The sequence below is a fragment of the Brachyistius frenatus genome, unplaced genomic scaffold (assembly GCF_029030835.1).
Source record: "Brachyistius frenatus isolate BFR_SWC_R1_liver_20210118 unplaced genomic scaffold, ASM2903083v1 Contig_178, whole genome shotgun sequence".
In the NCBI taxonomy this organism is placed as follows: domain Eukaryota; kingdom Metazoa; phylum Chordata; class Actinopteri; family Embiotocidae; genus Brachyistius; species Brachyistius frenatus.
In genome coordinates this window covers 711,929-730,502 of record NW_027210777.1, presented here as the reverse complement: position 1 = coordinate 730,502, position 18,574 = coordinate 711,929, and the positions used below count along the sequence as shown (strand labels likewise).

The 18,574-nt window shown below is 46.9% G+C and overlaps 1 protein-coding gene across 1 annotated transcript; it reads right to left on the bottom strand.

Annotated features, from left to right (window-relative positions):
- Positions 1–380: 380 nt before the first annotated feature.
- frmd6 (FERM domain containing 6) lies at positions 381–12,653 on the bottom strand. The gene is made up of 13 exons (XM_069717630.1): positions 12,489–12,653; positions 11,964–12,031; positions 10,414–10,516; positions 9,733–9,809; positions 9,471–9,657; positions 8,262–8,417; positions 8,047–8,112; positions 7,408–7,476; positions 4,436–4,610; positions 3,798–4,106; positions 3,511–3,642; positions 3,279–3,370; positions 381–3,128 (listed from the first exon to the last, which is right to left on the bottom strand). Exons 1-13 carry the CDS (start codon positions 12,585–12,587, stop codon positions 2,832–2,834), a joined length of 1,830 nt encoding a protein of 609 aa, XP_069573731.1. The 5' UTR covers positions 12,588–12,653; the 3' UTR covers positions 381–2,831.
- Positions 12,654–18,574: the final 5,921 nt, after the last annotated feature.

The window sequence follows — 18,574 nt, the reverse complement described above, 5'->3', positions numbered from 1 at the left end:
CACAGACGCGCACCTGAACACAGAATGATGTCACTTCCTGTGTTAAAGCTCCAACTTGTGTTCAGTATCGGAACTGCAGAAATATGTGACTGTTTCTGCTTTTTGTTTACATTCAGTTTTTAGTTTGATTTGATGCATCAGCTCATCAGAGGAGTCTCATGTGTGGTACAACACTGCCACCTCCAGGTCAGAGTGACACTTACATGACAGAACGTTGTGTCCACCAGGGGGCAGCATGAGGTCAGGGAAAGCTCTGAGCATGTGCAGTAGAGTTTTACTGTGTTTTAGAGGTAGTTTTATAGTTTGTGTTGTAGATATTTGTGGATTAAAGACAGATAAACTTTATTAGAATCTCTGTGAACAGACGAGTCAGCAGAAGCTCTGGTAGATAAATGTACCTGTTTATTGGATATTGAGGGCGTTAGTACCAGAAGGCACGGACCAGACTTCATCTTTTTTTTGTTTTTTTTGTTTCGTCCTTTCACAGAAAGGATGAAGGACACACACATACAGACTTTTACACAGTGTAAGTTAGAACACATGATGAACACATTAAGGACACGGGTTATGGCTGTATGGCTGTGTACCCCAACACATGCTGTTTTAATACGAGACATCGCTGTCCTTTAAAATATGACTTAAGACATTTTCCATTAATGAGTTGTTATAATTTTAAAATGGAGGAAAAGAGGAGATTCGTGTGTTTGTGTCTCTTTAAAAAAAAAACATCGTTCTGGAAGCTGGAAGAATAAAACGGAGCTCAGACCAGCAGGACTGAGTTCACAAAGTCACAGCTGACAAGTTTGTGAGCTGACGGAGGTAAAACTATTAAACCGTTTGTCTCCTCGCGTCTGTTTTCGGCTGAACGACCGAACGGTCGATACGTAAAGGTCAGGTCGATGCGTCTCGGCTTTTAGAAGCTGTGACATCGGGATGATGTGACATCAGTGTTTCCTGTTTTTAAAGGCTGTGTTACAGGAAACCCACCGAGGACATACACGTCCGACAGACAGAAAAAAAAAAAAAATACCATCCTGGAAGTCTGCGGATGTCCAAACAAGGTCCCAGTCAGATGTATTGGACGTCTCCATGACGTGTTTTTCTGAACCCGTATAGACGGTTCTGTCACCGATCATCTGCTCACCGCTGATAAAAAAAAACAACTGTCTGCAGCATCATCAACATCTGTATCCAGGTGACGTTTGATTGGCGTCTGTGTCGCTCAGTCGAACCTCGACATCTGCAGGTGAGGTTCACACCTGGGTGATTATACATTATTATTGATCTGTTTATTTATTTTGGAAATTACATTTTTGCGTCGTTGATCGATTAATTATTTAATTATTGCTTCTTACTTCCTGGTTATCCTTCCTGTTATTTGGGGCTGAGCGGGTTAAAAAAACAAAAAACAACAACAACCAACATCTGTACTTTTAACGAGTATGAAAATAAACTTTAAGCGTCAAAGTAAAGTCTGACATGTTGGAAAACAAATGACTGAGAGGTAAATTCATCTTTAGCTTCGATTCGCGTAAAACCATGGAAACACATCAAAAGCTCCTGATTTAACGTGTTATTCACCAACATGTGTTCACGCGTCAAATATAAAATGTGTTTCATACTTCATGTCCTGTCACGATGAAACGGACACGACATGACGAGTTGTTAGAGCTACGGAGGAGCTGGAGGACAGATGTTGTCACCTCTGGACCGAACGCAGCTGCTTCCTTCATGCTGAGTTGAATATTAATCTGACAGATATGAAAAAGAATCAGCTTGAAAACTGACATTATTGAAAGAAAACGGTCTGAAAGGGTTAAACTCCGGCACTTTGTCTCGTCCTCGTTTAAACGCTCAGAGGATGAAAATCCGGTTACTGATTATTGAAACACTTCCTGTCTCCAATTAAAACCACAAAACCGTAAAAGAGTCTTTGTTGTTCGGGAGCTGCGTCCTGATTCCTGTTCCTCTGTGACACTGAAGAAAATGTCCGACATGTCGTTCACAGAGAAAACCCAACGTCTCCGCGGGCTTCAGGTCCAAGAGGAAAATAAAACTCCAGTTCAAAGGAGAAGAGGAGGAAAAAGACGTTTGTTTGTTTTGTCTCGCAGCCAATCAGGCTCCATTTTGAGTCCGTGTCCAGGAGGAGGTTTTTGCGGCTGCGAGTCCGAACGTGTCGGAACTCGCTCAACCTCATTCCTGCGGAGGAACTCAGATCTCGAGAGGACGCTTGGAGACATCGAGCGGTTCGAAGGCTTCTGATTGTCGAGGCGGGTTCGTCCTGCGTCGATGACGAAGGCACGTCGGCGGTTCAGTCTGAGGGGCGTTTGGCACGCTGCACTTCCTGCTGAGGTAAAACAGGAGGAGAGAGACGGGGAGTGGGGGTGGGCGGCGTGGCCTCTCTCTCCCCGAGGATTATGGGTGTTCTCTTTGAAATGCAGCTGCAGAAGTAACGTGGACTCTGAAGCAGGTGCGTCTTTGGTTTGTAGCTTCCTGTCGTCCATAGAACGCCTTCGATCGGCTCGTCATGTCGCCGCCGCTCTGAGTAACTTCCTGTGGTTCAGGAAGCAGTTTGGAGGCGAGTTAGAATTAAAAAAAAAAGAAGAAGATCCCTTTGTTTCCTTTGACGCCGGGAGCAGTTTTTTGTTTCAGTTGTTTGTTCTGGAAGTTTCACCCACAATCCTCCATGTTTGTTCATTTCTCATATCGATTCCATGTCGGCTGCTTCGCAGCGGGAAAAGTCTGCTCCCTGTCAGTCTGCTCATCGCTGCTCTGTCTCGTTCCCTGAGGCCTGACATGTGTCCAGAGGTCACCCAGAGGTCACCGTGAGGTCACACCACGAACTCGGGGACCTCCTCGCTGGTCAGATCTAGGGAGAAGTACTTGTTGGTTCTCTTGATGGGAAACGGGTGCTGCTCTCCGAGCATGCCGGCGCGCTGATCTGCCAGGTTCTGGTAGCCGCCGCCGCCGCCGTCGCTCAGCTCCTGAGCGCAGCCGAATGTGTAGCTGTGGGCGGTGTCCTGGCAGAGCTCCGCCCACTGCAGGCAGTCCTTCTGGTAGAGCCGGATGTCGTCCAGCGACTGGCTGTGGCGGTCAGTGGAGGACGGAGGCTTCCTGCACGCGGACGTCTGGGAGGAGGAAGAGGAGACAGAGCACACCATGAAGCAGCCAATCAAACAGAATGTCACATGACGACGTCAGACGTTAGATTTCTCAGAGCTCAGCTGCGGTATTTTTATAAAAATGAAGACATTGCAGTGAAAATAAAGGTGAGCGACCTGCGGCAGCGACTCGATGCTCTGTCCTCTCATCTTGACGACGGTCTCTGAGGAGCTGGAGGTGGACGAGCTGACGTCTTTGACTATCAGTCCTGGAAGGAAACCAGCGAATGTTTCAGAATGGAAATGATTTTCACAACCCTGCAGTTCTTCGGGTTCGTTAACACGCTGCAGTTTGAAAAGCATCCTGCAGAGGCAGCGGTAAGCGCAGACAGGAGGAGCCGTGACGTACCTGAGTATCCATTGTTCTGATCCGGAGACATGGTCAGCATGTCCTCGGTGATGTGGATGCAGAGCTCCTGATCCAGAACCATCTCGTGGAGCTCCTCGTAGTCTTTGGGGTCGTCTACCAGCATCTCGATCTCTGCAGGGACCGACGTCACAGTTATGAAGTCTCAAAACAGATGGGACCTCTCTGAACCTGCAGCTTTCTGCCTGATACCAGCCGGGCGAGGAGCCGTCGATGTTTGTGGTTCATTCTAACACGTTTTCCTAATCATTGAAATGTATCGTTTTTACCCTCATCGTCGAGGATGCGCTCCTTGCCGCTGCTCTCGATGCCCGAGGTGTGCGAGCTGCCGTGGCTGGTGGTGGACGAGCTGCAGGTCCGGAGGGGCCGGTGCGGGGCCTGACCCGGGGCCCGGAAGCTGTCAGTCTCGATGCCGGAGGTGTGCGAGCTGCCGTGGCTGGTGGTGGAGTGGCGGGACAGACGCTTGTGGTGAGACACGCTGCCGGCGCTGCTGCCGCTGGCGCGGGAACGTTTGTCCAGCTGCTCCATGTCGAGCTCCAGGGCGTCGCTGATGTACGACTCGCGGTACTGCTTCTTCTCTGAGGACGGAGACACACACACACGCACGCACACGCACACACACACACACACACACACACACACACACACAGTTTAATGGTTAACACACTGGATGGAGATCAGGATGTCTTCTATGTGACAAAACTCTGAATAGTGACGTTAAATATTCAGTTAGACTTTTTTTGTTTCAAGAGTAAAAACAGGAATGAGACATTTGAAATGGCGCGACGTCCTCCGGCGGCTCTGATGTCATGTTTGTCTTCCTGTCGACGTCGCCAGCAGCCCTCTGATCTTGAAACTTTACAACTCCAATGTTGTTACGTTGAGTAGCAGGGCGACCTGAACGTACCTTCGTTCTCCTCCAGCCGGCGGACCTGCTTCAGAACCGGCTGCAGGTTCATGTAGAGCCGGTGACTGTTGCTCAGCAGCTGCAGGAGGTGACGTGAACGCAGTGGACAGCCGGTGTAGTACATGAGTTTACGAGCTGAAGGCAGGCCGTCGGGGAGGATCTCAAACTTCTTCCCCTGAGAACACAGACACACGAGCGTTGGCGAGAGGATTTTCTGCCGTCAATAAATGAAGATTATAAACAGGAAGCTGGATCTGGATCCAGCAGCAGATTCAGTCCTTAGGTTGATGACTTCATCTCAGCTGTCAGCAGCAGCAGATCAAACACTCCCCCTACTTTTAAATCTTGATGCTAAGGATGATCTAAAGTCCTTCTAACTGAAACCATCCGATCATGTGGTATTCGTTGAGCCTCGTCCCTCCGCCCGCTCCGTTCTCCGTCTCCCCTGCAGCGGAGGTGGAGGATGACTCGTGGGGTTTGGTGGAGGGGAGCGTCTGTTATTGTGGAGCAGGGTGTGACGGGGCCCCGAGAGGCCCTCAAGAGTCCACAGTGAAACCACAGCCACGCCACCGCTCGCTGCAGACTGCAGAGAAACCACCGACGAAAACAGGAAGTCTCTAACGTGAGCCCATGAACCTAAATTAAGACCAAACCAGAACTTTAAACTCTACAAAACAAGGCCTGCAGAGTCCTGCAGAGTCCGATCCAACAAAAAACACCAGACGAACACAAAGAGACATGAAACAGATTCACAGCAAGCTGCTCGGCCTCCCTGTGGTTACTGAAGTAAACGAAGCTGCGTTCAGCTTCATGATTCAACTTCAGATTTAACAGGATCTGATTTAAAGAGCACCGACACAAAACATGGAATATATATATATATATATATATCTATATATATTAGATTAAATTAGATTTAGACTTTATTAATCCCACAGTGGGGAAATTTAGTCGTCACAGCAGCATAGAAAAACAAAAAGGTGCACACAATATGAAAACATTTACAAACACTTATAAGATATAAGAAATAAGACTATTTATTTCTAGAAAAAAATAAGAGCTATATGTATATATATATATATATATATATATATACACACGCACAGTGGTGTGAAAAAGTGTTTGCCCCCTTCCTGATTTCCAATTTTTTTGCATGTCTGTCACACTTAAATGTTTCAGATCATCAAACAAATTTAAATATTAGTCAAAGATAACACAAGTAAACACAAAATGCAGTTTTTAAATGAAGGTTTTTATTATTAAGGGAGAAGAAAAAAAATCCAAATCCACATGGTCCTGTGTGAAAAAGTGTTTGCCCCCTCCTGTTAAAACATAACTTCACTGTGGTTTATCACACCTGAGTTCAATTTCTCTAGCCACACCCAGGCCTGATTACTGCCACACCTGTTCTCAATCAAGAAATCACTTAAATACGACCTGCCTGACAAAGTGAAGTTGACCAAAAGATCCTCAAAAGATAGACATCATGCCAAAATCCAAAGAAATTCAGGAACAAATGAGAAAGAAAGTAATTGAGATCTATCAGTCTGGAAAAGGTTATAAAGCCATTTCTAAAGCTTTGGGACTCCAGCGAACCACAGTGAGAGCCATTATCCACAAATGGAGAAAACATGGAACAGTGGTGAACCTTCCCAGGAGTGGCCGGCCGACCAAAATTACCCCAAGAGCGCAGCGACGACTCATCTGAGAGGTCACAAAAGACCCCACAACAACATCCAGAGAACTGCAGGCCTCACTTGCCTCAGTTAAGGTCAGTGTTCATGACTCCACCATAAGAAAGAGACTGGGTAAAAATGGTCCGCATGGCAGAGTTCCAAGATGAAAACCACCGCTGAGCAAAAAGAACATTAAGGCTCATCTCATTTTTGCCAGAAAACATCTTGATGATCCCCAAGACTTTTGGGAAAATACTCTGTGGACTGACGAGACAAAAGTTGAACTTTTTGGAAGGTGTGTGTCCCATTACATCTGGCGTAAAAGTAACACAGCATTTCAGAACAAGAACATCATACCAACAGTAAAATATGGTGGTGGTAGTGTGATGGTCTGGGGCTGTTTTGATGCTTCAGGACCTGGAAGACTTGCTGTGATAAATGGAACCATGAATTCTAATGTCTACCAAAAAATCCTGAAGGAGAATGTCCGGCCATCTGTTCGTGACCTCAACCTGAAGCCAACTTGGGTTCTGCAGCAGGACAATGATCCAAAACACACCAGCAAGTCCACCTCTGAATGGCTGAAGAAAAACAAAATGAAGACTTTGGAGTGGCCTAGTCAAAGTCCTGACCTGAATCCTATTGAGATGCTGTGGCATGACCTTAAAAAGGCGGTTCGTGCTGGAAAACCCTCCAATGTGGCTGAATTACAACAACTCTGCAAAGATGAGTGGGCCAAAATTCCTCCACAGCTGTAAAAGAGTCATTGCAAGTTATTGCAAACGCTTGATTGCAGCTGTTGCTGCTAAGGGTGGCCCAACCAGTTATTAGGTTTAGGGGGCAAACACTTTTTCACACAGGGCCATGTGGGTTTTGATTTTTTTCCCCTCCCTTAATAATAAAAACCTTCATTTAAAAACTGCATTTTGTGTTTACTTGTGTTATCTTTGACTAATATTTAAATTTGTTTGATGATCTGAAACATTTAAGTGTGACAAACATGCAAAAAAATAAGAAATCAGGACGGGGCAAACACTTTTTCACACCACTGTATATATATATATATATATACAGAAAATCCTGCAGGTGGTTACAGGAAACTGAATGTAGTGTAGAGAGTGAGTTTGTGTGTGTGTGTGCTCGTGAGAGAAAGTCTTTCTAAATCCTTGATTGGTTCCAGAGGACCTGCAGGCTGCAGATAAAAAGCTGTTGGACGTCTCTGAGCAGCAGCGAGGCGTTCACAGACCTCACTGACAGTCAGTAAAAAGGAAACATGTTTATCTGCCTGTGACTCACCACAAACACTAGCTTGCCCACGTTGGTCCAGGGGAAGTCGTACAGCAGCTGCCTCACTGAGCCAACGTTCTGCAACACATCGGGGGGGGGGATTTTAAAAGGAGAAGCAGAGAAACTCTGCATCCTGACAGCAGCTTCGTTCAGCTCAGTGACATCTGAACGATTAATTGATGTCTGTTTTGTCCAATCAGAACCGCGAGGGCAGCGAGGTGCTGCTGTCTGTCTGATTGGACATCTGTCTTGTCTTCAGTAGTGAGAGTTTACAGGCTGAGCTTCCTGTTTTCTCTCCTATTGAGTTCATTCAGACTTTGTGTTTTATTTATTTATCCTTTATTTATTCTGTTTACTGTTGAATCTCAGGTTTCCCCCTCTTTATTTTTTTGAAAATAAATATTTGAATTGGCTAATCTTCACCTGTTTGTTGGGGCAGACACATTATCATCGACTCAGCTGTATTTATAGAGCACCTTTTATCACCTTATAGCCCCTTATAGCACCTAATAGCACCTGGCAGCCCAAAGTACTTCAGATCAGACCACACACATTAAAACAAATGCAACGAAACAGACAAATGAACAAGCTAACAAACAGAACAAGTTTTAAAAAGAGATGTAAGTCAGAGTAAAATTAAAACTGTACCTGGAATATTTGGATGCCACGCAAAGTCAGTCCCAACGTCAGAGACGCTTCAACTTCTTTTTTGTCCTGTTTAAACAGAGAAAACTCAGATGAAGATGAAGGAGAAGAACCTGAATACGCCGCTACACAACTGAAAACACAAATTGATATCTCCTTCAACAATAAAACTGTGTCTGTGATGGTACGTCCGACCTGGAGATCACCTGATCTCTCACCTTGTAGAGTCTGTAGTAGTGGACCGTGACGTCATCGAGCTGGGCACTCTCCTTGATGTACTTGAGGTGAGCCTCTGAAGCGGTGAGGGCGAACTGGTCTTTGTGCATGTTGGGGATGTGTCTCAGGATGTACTCACGGCCACGCTTGGCGATCACCTGATCAGGAACAGAAAGGGAGAACCATCAGACCTGAAGAGCTCCACTCAGGGTACCAGAGAGGGAGAACCATCAGGTCTGAAGAGCTCCACTCAGGGTACCAGAGAGGGAGAACCATCGGGTCTGAAGAGCTCCACTCAGGGTAGCAGAGAGGGAGAACCATCGGGTCTGAAGAGCTCCACTCAGAGTACCAGAGAGGGAGAACCATCGGGTCTGAAGAGCTCCACTCAGAGTACCAGAGAGGGAGAACCATCAGGTCTGAAGAGCTCCACTCAGAGTACCAGAGAGGGAGAACCATCAGGTCTGAAGAGCTCCACTCAGAGTACCAGAGAGGCAGAACCATCAGGTCTGAAGAGCTCCACTCAGGGTACCAGAGAGGGAGAACCATCAGGTATGAAGAGCTCCACTCAGGGTACCAGAGAGGGAGAACCATCAGGTCTGAAGAGCTCCACTCAGGGTACCAGAGAGGGAGAACCATCAGGTCTGAAGAGCTCCACTCAGGGTACTAGAGAGGGAGACGGAGCTGTGAGCTGCAGAACAGACTGACGTCAGAACCAGAGACACTCACACTGAGCTCTGAAGGTTTGTAAAGTTACAGAGCTTCTTAAGCTCCTAAATCTGAAGGAGATTTACACTCTTCATCTACTGGAGGGCAGAAAAACACTCTTCATCATCAAACTGTTTCCTGTCACCGCTGCTTTCAGGGCCGATAAGGAGGCAGGAGGCTAATCACAGGAAGTGGAGGGTAATCAGAGGGGTGGGGCTGTTGGATTCAGAGCGTTGGGGGGGTGGAGGGGTGTCGCCTTGGTAACTGCAGCATTTCTCAAGATTAAAAAAAAACAGAGTGTGCCACTTCCAGGGACAGAAATAAACTGTGTTCCAGTTCGCATCATCACACAGACTCAGATGTGCGTGTTATAATGGAGGGAGACCGTGCGAAGTGTTCAGGTCAGAGAGACAACGCGTCACCTTCTGTTTGTGATATTAATGTGAGATGATAACGAGGTGCAGAACAACAGGAAGCGTCAGTCAAGACGTGTTGGACGCACTCACCCACGGGGGGAAGTAGGCCTCCGGTTCAAAGTACTTCCCAAAGTGCTTGTTGCGTTTGAAGTTTCCGAGGTCGGCCTGCAGGGCGAAGGCTGCCAGCAGGAAGTAGGCCTCCTCCCTCTGGATGCACTGAGACAGCAGCACCTTCTTCCTCAGGTGCCAGTAGTAGTAGTACCTGGCTACTCGGTCGCTGCGGGCGGACAGAGAGCACGTTTATAACAACGCCTGCGATGGGTGAACTAACAGGGGAAGCAGCTCCACTGACCTGATCAACCTCCCGTTCTCCACGTAGTACTGAGCCCGGAAGTGGATGATCATTGGCGGCCCAAACTGATCGATACCCTGGAAAACAATGAACGGAGGTTTGTTTACTGAGAGCAGCAGAATCTGACGTCCGCGAGTGAGATGAGAGCGAACGAGACGTTAGCTTAGTGTAAAGGATGACATGAAACGGTTTGAAGATATGTCTTCCAACAGCTCTGAAGTTAGCTAGCGTACGATCTGTCCGTATTCAGACATTCATATTCAAAAGACAGATGTATGGGCTGCATTTCATGATGATTGACAGCCGTGTTGTCAGGCGCGACACCAACTGCGTGATGACTGCATAGATCTGTGAATTATCTGTGGTTTTGTGCAGCTCCACATAAGACTATGAAAACATTTGAGGCTCTTTTAAATGTTCAGATTCCTGAAGCGACGTTTGACCTAAATTCATCCTGCAGAAGGACGACGATCCGAAACATCCACAGTCGTCCCCCCACCCCCAGGACCCCGACATCCACATCACGGGGTCAGTCTGGGGTCACATCCAGAGACAGGTGACCCTGAGAGACACCTATTTGTCTGTAAACACACATGCAGCTCTTCTATTCCTACTAATCGAAACCTGTCTGACAGTGAGCATCGTCTGTGTAAGATTACTGATCATCAGATCATCTCTCACCTTGCTGGCTTCTCTCTTCCACTCTTTGGGGCAGTATTTGGACAGTTTCTGATCCAGCTCCATGTAGATGTGTTCATTATCTGCAGAGAGAGAGAGAAAGAAAGAGAGAGAGAGAGACCAGAGACCAGAGAGCTTTAGACGAGTCTCATTTAACATATTCCTCATTCCAATCATAAGACCACATTTCCCACAAACCCTGGCGCTTTCTGTTGTTGCGGTCAGCCGGCATCAGTTTGTTTTGATGGTGAGAGGAGAAGGGGCGGAGCCTCGGTGGTTGGAAGTTTTGGTCATAAAGTCTGTTTTATTTTGAAACTTTGTGCTTTGTCGTGAGTTTTGCAAAATTGCAAGCTGCTGCAAATATTATGGAGATTGTTTGAATTTGCGTCTAATTATGGAGAAAATAAAGATTGTGATTTCCTGGAGGGACTGAATCTAAAACCCAAAAGATATTCAGTTTACAATCAGCGACTGTTCGAGCTGGAAACTGTAAAATCTTTGTGATTTTTCTTTCATGAATGACTTCATTACTTCAATTATTAAAGAGCTGCAGATTCATTTGAAGTAAAGACAGCTCAGCTTCTTGGACATTTAAACCAGCCAGAAATCAGCAGCTTTTATTATGTTAACAACGTTCAGACTCAGACGGTAACAGAAAAGAACTTTCCTGCCTCATTAACTCTGGATATATTTCTATATAAATGTTTCTATTATTTCAGACATCTATCTATAAGATATTTCTATTAGTTTAGTTTAGTTTAAATTCATATTATTGTATTTTTATTTGTATATAATGTGCATTTACATTTTTTTATATTTAATATTTTTTTACTATCTTTCTTTTTTATTGTAAATTTTTTATTGCTTTGCCCTGTATATGCTGCTGTAACATTAAAAAAAAAAAAAGAAAAAAAAAGCCCTTTGAGGGATTAATAAAGTATCTATCTATCTATTTCTATCTGATCTGTCAGTGGATCTGCTGTTGTCAGGGGACAGAGGGGGACACCCAGACAGATCTGATGGGGTCGGGGGACAGCGGGGGACACAGAGAGGGTGGGTGGCCTCTGTTTGCCTTGGGGATTTCACGCTGTTCAGACAAGCACTTCAGGAATGTCCCACAATCAGACTCATTGGCTCCTGCTCTGCTGACCCGCGATTGGCTCATCTGCAGGCCAGCTGTCCGAAAACACTGCCGGTGCAGTTTCCTCTCCCTCTGCAGCTGCCAGCGGCCATCAGAGCGTCTGACCTGCGGCTGCACAGAGACAGTGACTCATCCCCGACGGACGACGCTCTACGGGGCGACTCACTGTCAAAAACAACTCCAGGCCTGAAACAATGGGAGCCAGTCAGGACCGGGAAGACCCAGGTCCTGGGAGACCACCTGGGAGACCGCTATTACGGACAGGTGAGAGGTGCTGCGTTTACACCTCCTTCCTGTTACCAGTCTGTTTGGTGGTGTTTGGTGGTGGTGTGTGTGTGTGTGTGTGTGTGTGTGTGTGTGTGTGTGTGTGTGTGTGTGTGTGTGTGTGTGTGTGTGTGTGTGTGTGTGTTACAGGTGACAGTCCTTCAACCTCAGCAGGTCACAGACCTGGACCAGCAGCTCCTGGCACAAAGTCTTCACCTGAGGAGGTTCAGACACAAACAATCACAGGCCGTTCGGGAGTATGTGACGTACGAGTCAATGGAAAAGGAATATGAAGTTAGTCAGCTGAACTTAGACAGGAAGCAGAAGGAAGCAGGAAGTCTGTCTTTGTTTGAAGGTAATAAAACCTGCATGTTCCAGCTTAACTTACACGTTTTATCTTGTTAGTTTTATCCACACAAAAACTAAACTCTAAAAACAGTTATTTTAAACAGATTTGAATTCAGATCCTGTGCACAGCTAAACTAACTTCAGATTTATTGTACACATGACGACGATGATGATTTCATCTCAAATCTCAATAATGTCAAACTTTTCCTTTAAAGTTTGAAGGAGTGGAATCTATGAATGTAAAGTTTCTTCTGTTGTATTTAAACCAGATGTTCTTTGATTGACTCTGTGTACCGATTGGCCTGCTGTAAAGTCTCCTACTCACATTGACGATGACGTTGAGGGTGTCGTCGTTGGGCAGAAAGACACAGACACAGCGGCGGTCCTGCATGGCTTTGTTGTTGTGGAAGTTCAGTTTGTTCATCTTCGTGTGGCGAACACAGAACAGACCTCTCCACCTGCTGTCCAGGCTCCGGGACACCCCCCACCCCACCCCCCCGCCGCCCCCCCGAGACGACCCGGGTCCCCTCTGGACCTGCTTCAGCTGCAGCCCCGGACACACACACCGAAGGGCTCAGCGGGCCGGGCAGCTCTCACAGGACAGGGCATGAGGACCAGAGCTGCAGGCGGACACTGAAGGGGGGACATCAGAGAGGACAAAGGACGTCATGTTAGAGCATCTCGTATGAAAACCTTTTCAACAGAAAACATCTGCACCGAGAAGCCTGACAGGAGACGTGGAGGACCGGAGAGAGGACGCGAGCGCTCCAGTTTATGACGTGACATCACGTCAGTGGGGGAGGAGAAGTGGGGTGGGTGGGGGACTCCAGAGGAACATGTGAACGTGTGTCTACACAGGAAGCAAGGACGCGGAATAACAGCATGAAGGAAACACTAGACCGCGAGGCTCCAACCCAAAACCGGCTCCTCTCGGAACATTTCTGTCTCCTCGTTGCTTAAACGCGCTTTAATCCAGCGGAACAACAACACGTTGGCACTCAGAGGTTCACATGCTGACTGTGCGGCATCGCCCTTGTCAGCTCCTCCTTTCCGTTGATGCGCTCTTCGCTGTTCGAGTCCGTCTCGCGCGAGTCAGACTGCAGCAGTGTGCTGCAAAACTCTTTCAGTTTCTACTAAAGTCCGAGGGATGCCGACAGGGAAATACGGGCAATAAAAACACGCGCAAAACCATCTTTAATATCGATACGAACTCCTTCACTTAAAAAAACAACCAACATCAAACCGTTTGGAGGATTTCTCCGCACTGACGTTTAAGTTGTGATAAATTGTGACTTCTGCACCTGAGTACAAGTCAGGTTAATTAATAATAATAATAACTTTCTTTATGTAGCACCTTTCATACATGAAATGCAGCTCAAAAGTGATTTACAAGAACAAAATCACATGCAGCGCTTCACATAAAGACATTTGAAAGTATAATAAAAACATATCAAATGTAGTTTACAAATAAGAAAAAAATAAAACGCATAAGAACAAATAAAATTTGACACAAGACATCACATTCATAAATTTAAATAGGGTTAAAATATAAAATATACCCATTTTAAAGGTGCAGATTTTACTGCATGCTTACCAGGGCTGCAAATAATTATTAATTTTATTATCAATAAGTAATCAATTGTCTGTTTGGTCTTTAAAAATGCAGAAAAATGTCGCCTAAAATATCCCGACCTAAATATATTCAGTTTATTATCATGAAGGAGCCACAAAACAGTCACATTTAAAAATAATTCTAACATGTTATTAATCGATCAACTCGCGGACCAATCACAGCAGCTCTGACGCTCACACCTCTGTTCCCTCTGTTATAAACACAACTGGATCTTTCCCCCGCTGGCCTGCCAGTGTCTCACAGCCGAAGGGTGTGAAAAGTCTCAGATCCGACAAAAGAATATTAAAGAACAATCAGTTCGCGTGATCACTTCTTCCTGTGGACAACCTCCCACCTGGAAGTCACGTTGTCATTCCAAACAGAAAGGGACGGGCAGCAGGAAGGGTCCCGTTGCGGCGCGAGGAGCGATCGGCGTGTCAGGAGAGAGTTCGGGGGTTTCACTGCAGGGTGACAACCACCAGATGTCACGCAGCCATTTTTAGAAGCTGCGACGACGTGAGTCAAAGTGTTAAAACTCTCTGATGTCACTGATGCGGACAAACGGCCTCCTTCCCCCGAGGCCCGGACCTCTGCTGCAGTCAGGGGAACGGGCTTCGGACCCGCTCGGCTCTCCTGCGCCTCTGCGGGGACGAGCAGCGCCGTGTGCACGGCGGCCATAAATACACACTCTGTTGACATGCGGCATCGCTTCTCATCACGGCTGCTCGTTGGATACGCAGCGAGGCAGCAACCGGCCACTCAGCAGAGTGTGCTGATGAGGCGTGACAGTGGCGGATCCCGGCGCTGCTGCTGACCTCGAACTGAACGCGCCGCCGCTGCGCTGCACAGACACACACACACACACACATCAGGAACAGGCTCTGTGGCTCTGTTCCTCTGCTGCCAGCTCCGTATGTCAGGTGCTGCTACAAGAACAGCTGAGCTGTGTGATGGCAGCCCGCTTAATGAGAAGCGAGACCCTTCTAATTGGATCACTTCACTCCGGCGCTCAGGCAGCCTGCAGAGAGACGGAGTGATGAACGTCGGCTGGGAGGGAGAGGAGGGCAGGAGGTAACTGGACTGACGGAGGAGACGCAGGAAGTGACACCAGGTCCAAAACCTCCCGCTGGGGTTATCGTGAAGGGTTAACATCAGCTCCGCTGGAGATACCTCAGCTTTACAATTCATCACATCATGTTTCCTTGATTTTTTTCGTGCTTCTGGCAGGTGATCGTTGTTAAAACGGTTTCTTTTTCATCCGGTTTGTGTTCATTGTTGTTTCCTGCTTTGTGCTGCAGCCAAAGTTAATGCAGTTTATTACGTTTTAGTCCTTAAAAAAACATGAATCCGCCTGATTCTATCATAAGTATTTTGCACAGTGTCTGTAGCAGAAGGAGAACGGTGGTAAGACTGTGACGTGCTGCAGATCGGAGTTTTATTTTGAAAATTGATTGGATGCTCTTTGTCTGACCGGCCGATCTGCTCTGTTCAGCTTGTCGTGATCGAAAAAACAGATTCGATACCTATTTAAGTTCTTAAGAGTGCACCCCCCCTATCACAACCACCACAACACCTAAGCCCTTCGGAGACCAGACAATAAAAGCTGGAGACACTCACCCATCAGTCTGTCTGTCTCCGTAAACAACAGTTTAAAGCTCATGATCAGATCACGTCTCGGCTGTAACCGGACGTACGAGCCATCCCGGTGACACCTCCTTCATCACGCTGTTCTCGCCGGTGAGAGCAGACGCTCACGTTGGAGACACAAACTGCGTGTCGTCATTGTTTGTGGGTTTACAGGTGTGTTGTGTCACGTCTCTCAGAGGAGACGTTGCCGCAGCGGGACGTCCACAGGGAAGTAGAGGGTGGATTCTCTCCACCCTGTGAGGGACAGAGAGCTGGATAATGACATTACTGTTGCACCCACCCCCCACCAGCCCTGCACAGAGTGATGCAACACTACAGTCCATCTACAGCAGCAACAAAGAGCTCAGCTTCCTCCTGCCTTTCAGCCCCACACCGGGATTCTGTCAACGTGGCAGGACCTCGGAGTCAGACTGACACCACACAGAGAGAGAGGGCCTCCGTCACAGCTACACCTCTTCCTCCTCTTGGTCCTCCCTCCACCACACAGCTGTGATGGGCCTCCATCACAGCTACACCTCTTCCTCCTCTCAGTCCTCGCTCCTCCTGACATCAGAGAGTAGAGTCGGTCCAACTGTTGCAGAGCTGCAGGAGGAGGGATGAACCACAGAAAAACCTCTGCTGCTCTGGAGGAGGAGGAACTCTCAGCTGTCACCTCGCCGATCCAACAAGAGCTCCAGGTACAGCGTGAGTCAGAGCTGAGGAAGAGGAGGGTGGATGTATCCACCCAGAGAGGAAGGGAAGGAGCGAGCTCAGAGCTTAGGCATGAAAAAAAGAGAAAAGTGCCGCAGTCAGGAGAATTCCTCTCTAACATCTGCTTCTCATTCCAACAATGGCGGCCTTTGATTCGTGACGCACACAGCGAGCAGCAGCGCCACCGTCTCCCTCTGACAGCGTCCCAAAACCTGCAGCCGCTCACGGAGAATCCCGGATGGGAGTCAAAACTTCTCTGTACTGTCTACACATCGGGACAACTTTTCAGTTCTATTTAAAGAGAGGGAAACACTTCATTAACAGAAACATAAGCAGTAGGTGCTCTGACAAGTTTCTTCTTTGAGAGAATTGGCTGCTTTTCTTCCTCCCGTGTGACAGTGAACTAAATATTTCTGGGTTAGGGTTAAAAACAAGACGGATGAAGACAACTTGTGGTCCTCATTTATCCCCAAATCTTTAACAGGACTTTACAAACACAACGCAACCCCCAGTACTATTGTAAAAACTTCCTCTCACTTTACAGATATTCCCGGGTCCTCTCAATATTTACATTCAATTGAATTACACAACGTTAAGGTGCAACATTCCTCTGCATTTCTGAACTTTCACTGGAGCCTACACTCTTTACCACAGGAAAAACTGGGCCGTTAATCTGGGAGGAGGCCTGTTTCATGGGCTCCAGATGCCGACACAAACTGCCCTCGCTGAAATATTTAAAGGCTTCTCTTTCAAAAGGGAAGACTTTTTTTTTATATATATATAATCCTGCCAACAACTGGAACCGGCCTGAGTTCCTCCCCCCTCGGTTTATTCAGCTGATGAGAGATGTTGCAGAGCCGACGAGCGTCTCTAAACCGCCTCGGTCACATCGCTGAGACCTGTCTGCTCTGCTCCACCTGCTGACGGACTGAACGAGCGGGTTGAAGAATAAACGGGAGAGACGCCCCGCCGCCTAAGACGAGATCTCTCCTGGACTTGTCCTGACACCTCTCGGCTTCCAACAGGCTGCAGACGGAGGCCGATATTAACAGTAAATACCTGCAAGTGTGTGTTTTTAGCCTTTAAACCTAATCTCGAGCAGAAGGGGAACTCAAGAGCTCCATTTAAGACATTGATCATGCAGATATCATATGTTGACTGTCAGAAGTCCTTCTCTCTATCTCCACCCGGCTCACTATGAGGACGCGTAGTAGATCCAGCTCCAGGGAATATTTCATCCCCTCCACGCTAAGCTAAGCTCCGTGTTTCTTCTACAGAGCTGTGGTGTGCGAGGTAAACACGTGGTGTCCTCCTCCATGATCAAATGTCACGCTCATTAACCGCTGAAGGTCGGACCTGATCGCAGCACGCCACTGTAGCCCTGTTATATAACTCACTCAGATAGCTGGAGGAGTAGGAGGCCTCAGGATAAACTACGACTCTCGTAGTGTACGGCAGCTTTAGTGTTTAAACACACTTTGCTGGAATTCACTGGAGTTTTGAACTTCAGTCAGCCTGAGATTTAATCCAGGTTATAAAACCGGTTTCTCAACTTGGGCAGTCGGCTAAAATTACATGTTACGTACGACAAGTTGAGATATTCAGCCTGCAGGTGAATTAATAAAATGAAAGGCGAACAAACTGACCGATTTACAAGCTAAACGTCTTTTATAGAACAGTATATATCTTTGGTTTTACCAACTGTATGCTGCATGATTAATCACATTTAAATCTCTACCATGACTCCTGCCTCTGTACGATCTCATTTCTAAACACTAACGTTTCTGCTGCATTTTCCTTCTGGACATCAGCTGCGTCAAAACAAACTCTCTCCCTCGAACTAATAAGAATGCAGTGTTGCAAAGCAGCAGAAAAAGTCCTCGATCCGAGGTTTGTTGGAACAAAGAAAACAGAGACCGAATTGGACCGTTTTTATGTTCATGAAGCTGCTGCATTTAAGATAAAAGCTAGTTTTCTTCTGTATCAGGTAAATGAGTGCACTAAAACAAATCGTGATTCAGATCTTCTACACCAGATAAAAGGGTTATAAAGCAGTAACGTGTGTATAACATATGTTTTGAGGGCTCTATAATCCTCCATCATCATCCTGCAAACTAATGAGCGTCATTAAAATAAAAGTTGGCCTGTATTACGACAAACGCGGAGATTCTGCACCGTGACTGTGACGCCGCTCAACGCGACCTTCGAGAGCAAACACGTTGTTTCCAAATCAGTGGATGGATTCAAACTTTTTCCTCGCAATTACTCAAACGTGGAAATCGTACGTGCTTCTTTCTGTAGTCACAAAATGTTGACAAAGAGCCAAAGCGGTAAAGATTCAGAGGTACAACTACAGCTCCTCTACCTTTATGGAAAGATTACTTCACCATTCACAAGCATATGGCATCCATGTGGCTCTGAGAGAGCGCACACACACACACAGAGACACACACACACACAAG

What these genes read in the sequence shown, in the direction of transcription:
- frmd6 (XM_069717630.1), bottom strand. Translation starts at nt 12,587, where the DNA reads ATGAACAAACTGAACTTCCACAACAACAAAGCCATGCAGGACCGCCGC. An exon ending in CCCTCAACGTCATCGTCAAT is followed by an intron (nt 12,032 to 12,488) that starts GTGAGTAGGAGA and finishes GAACCTCCTCAG; the next exon opens with GTGAAGACTTTGTGCCAGGA. An exon ending in AGGTTGAAGGACTGTCACCT is followed by an intron (nt 10,517 to 11,963) that starts GTAACACACACA and finishes TCTCTCTCTCTC; the next exon opens with TTTCTTTCTCTCTCTCTCTG.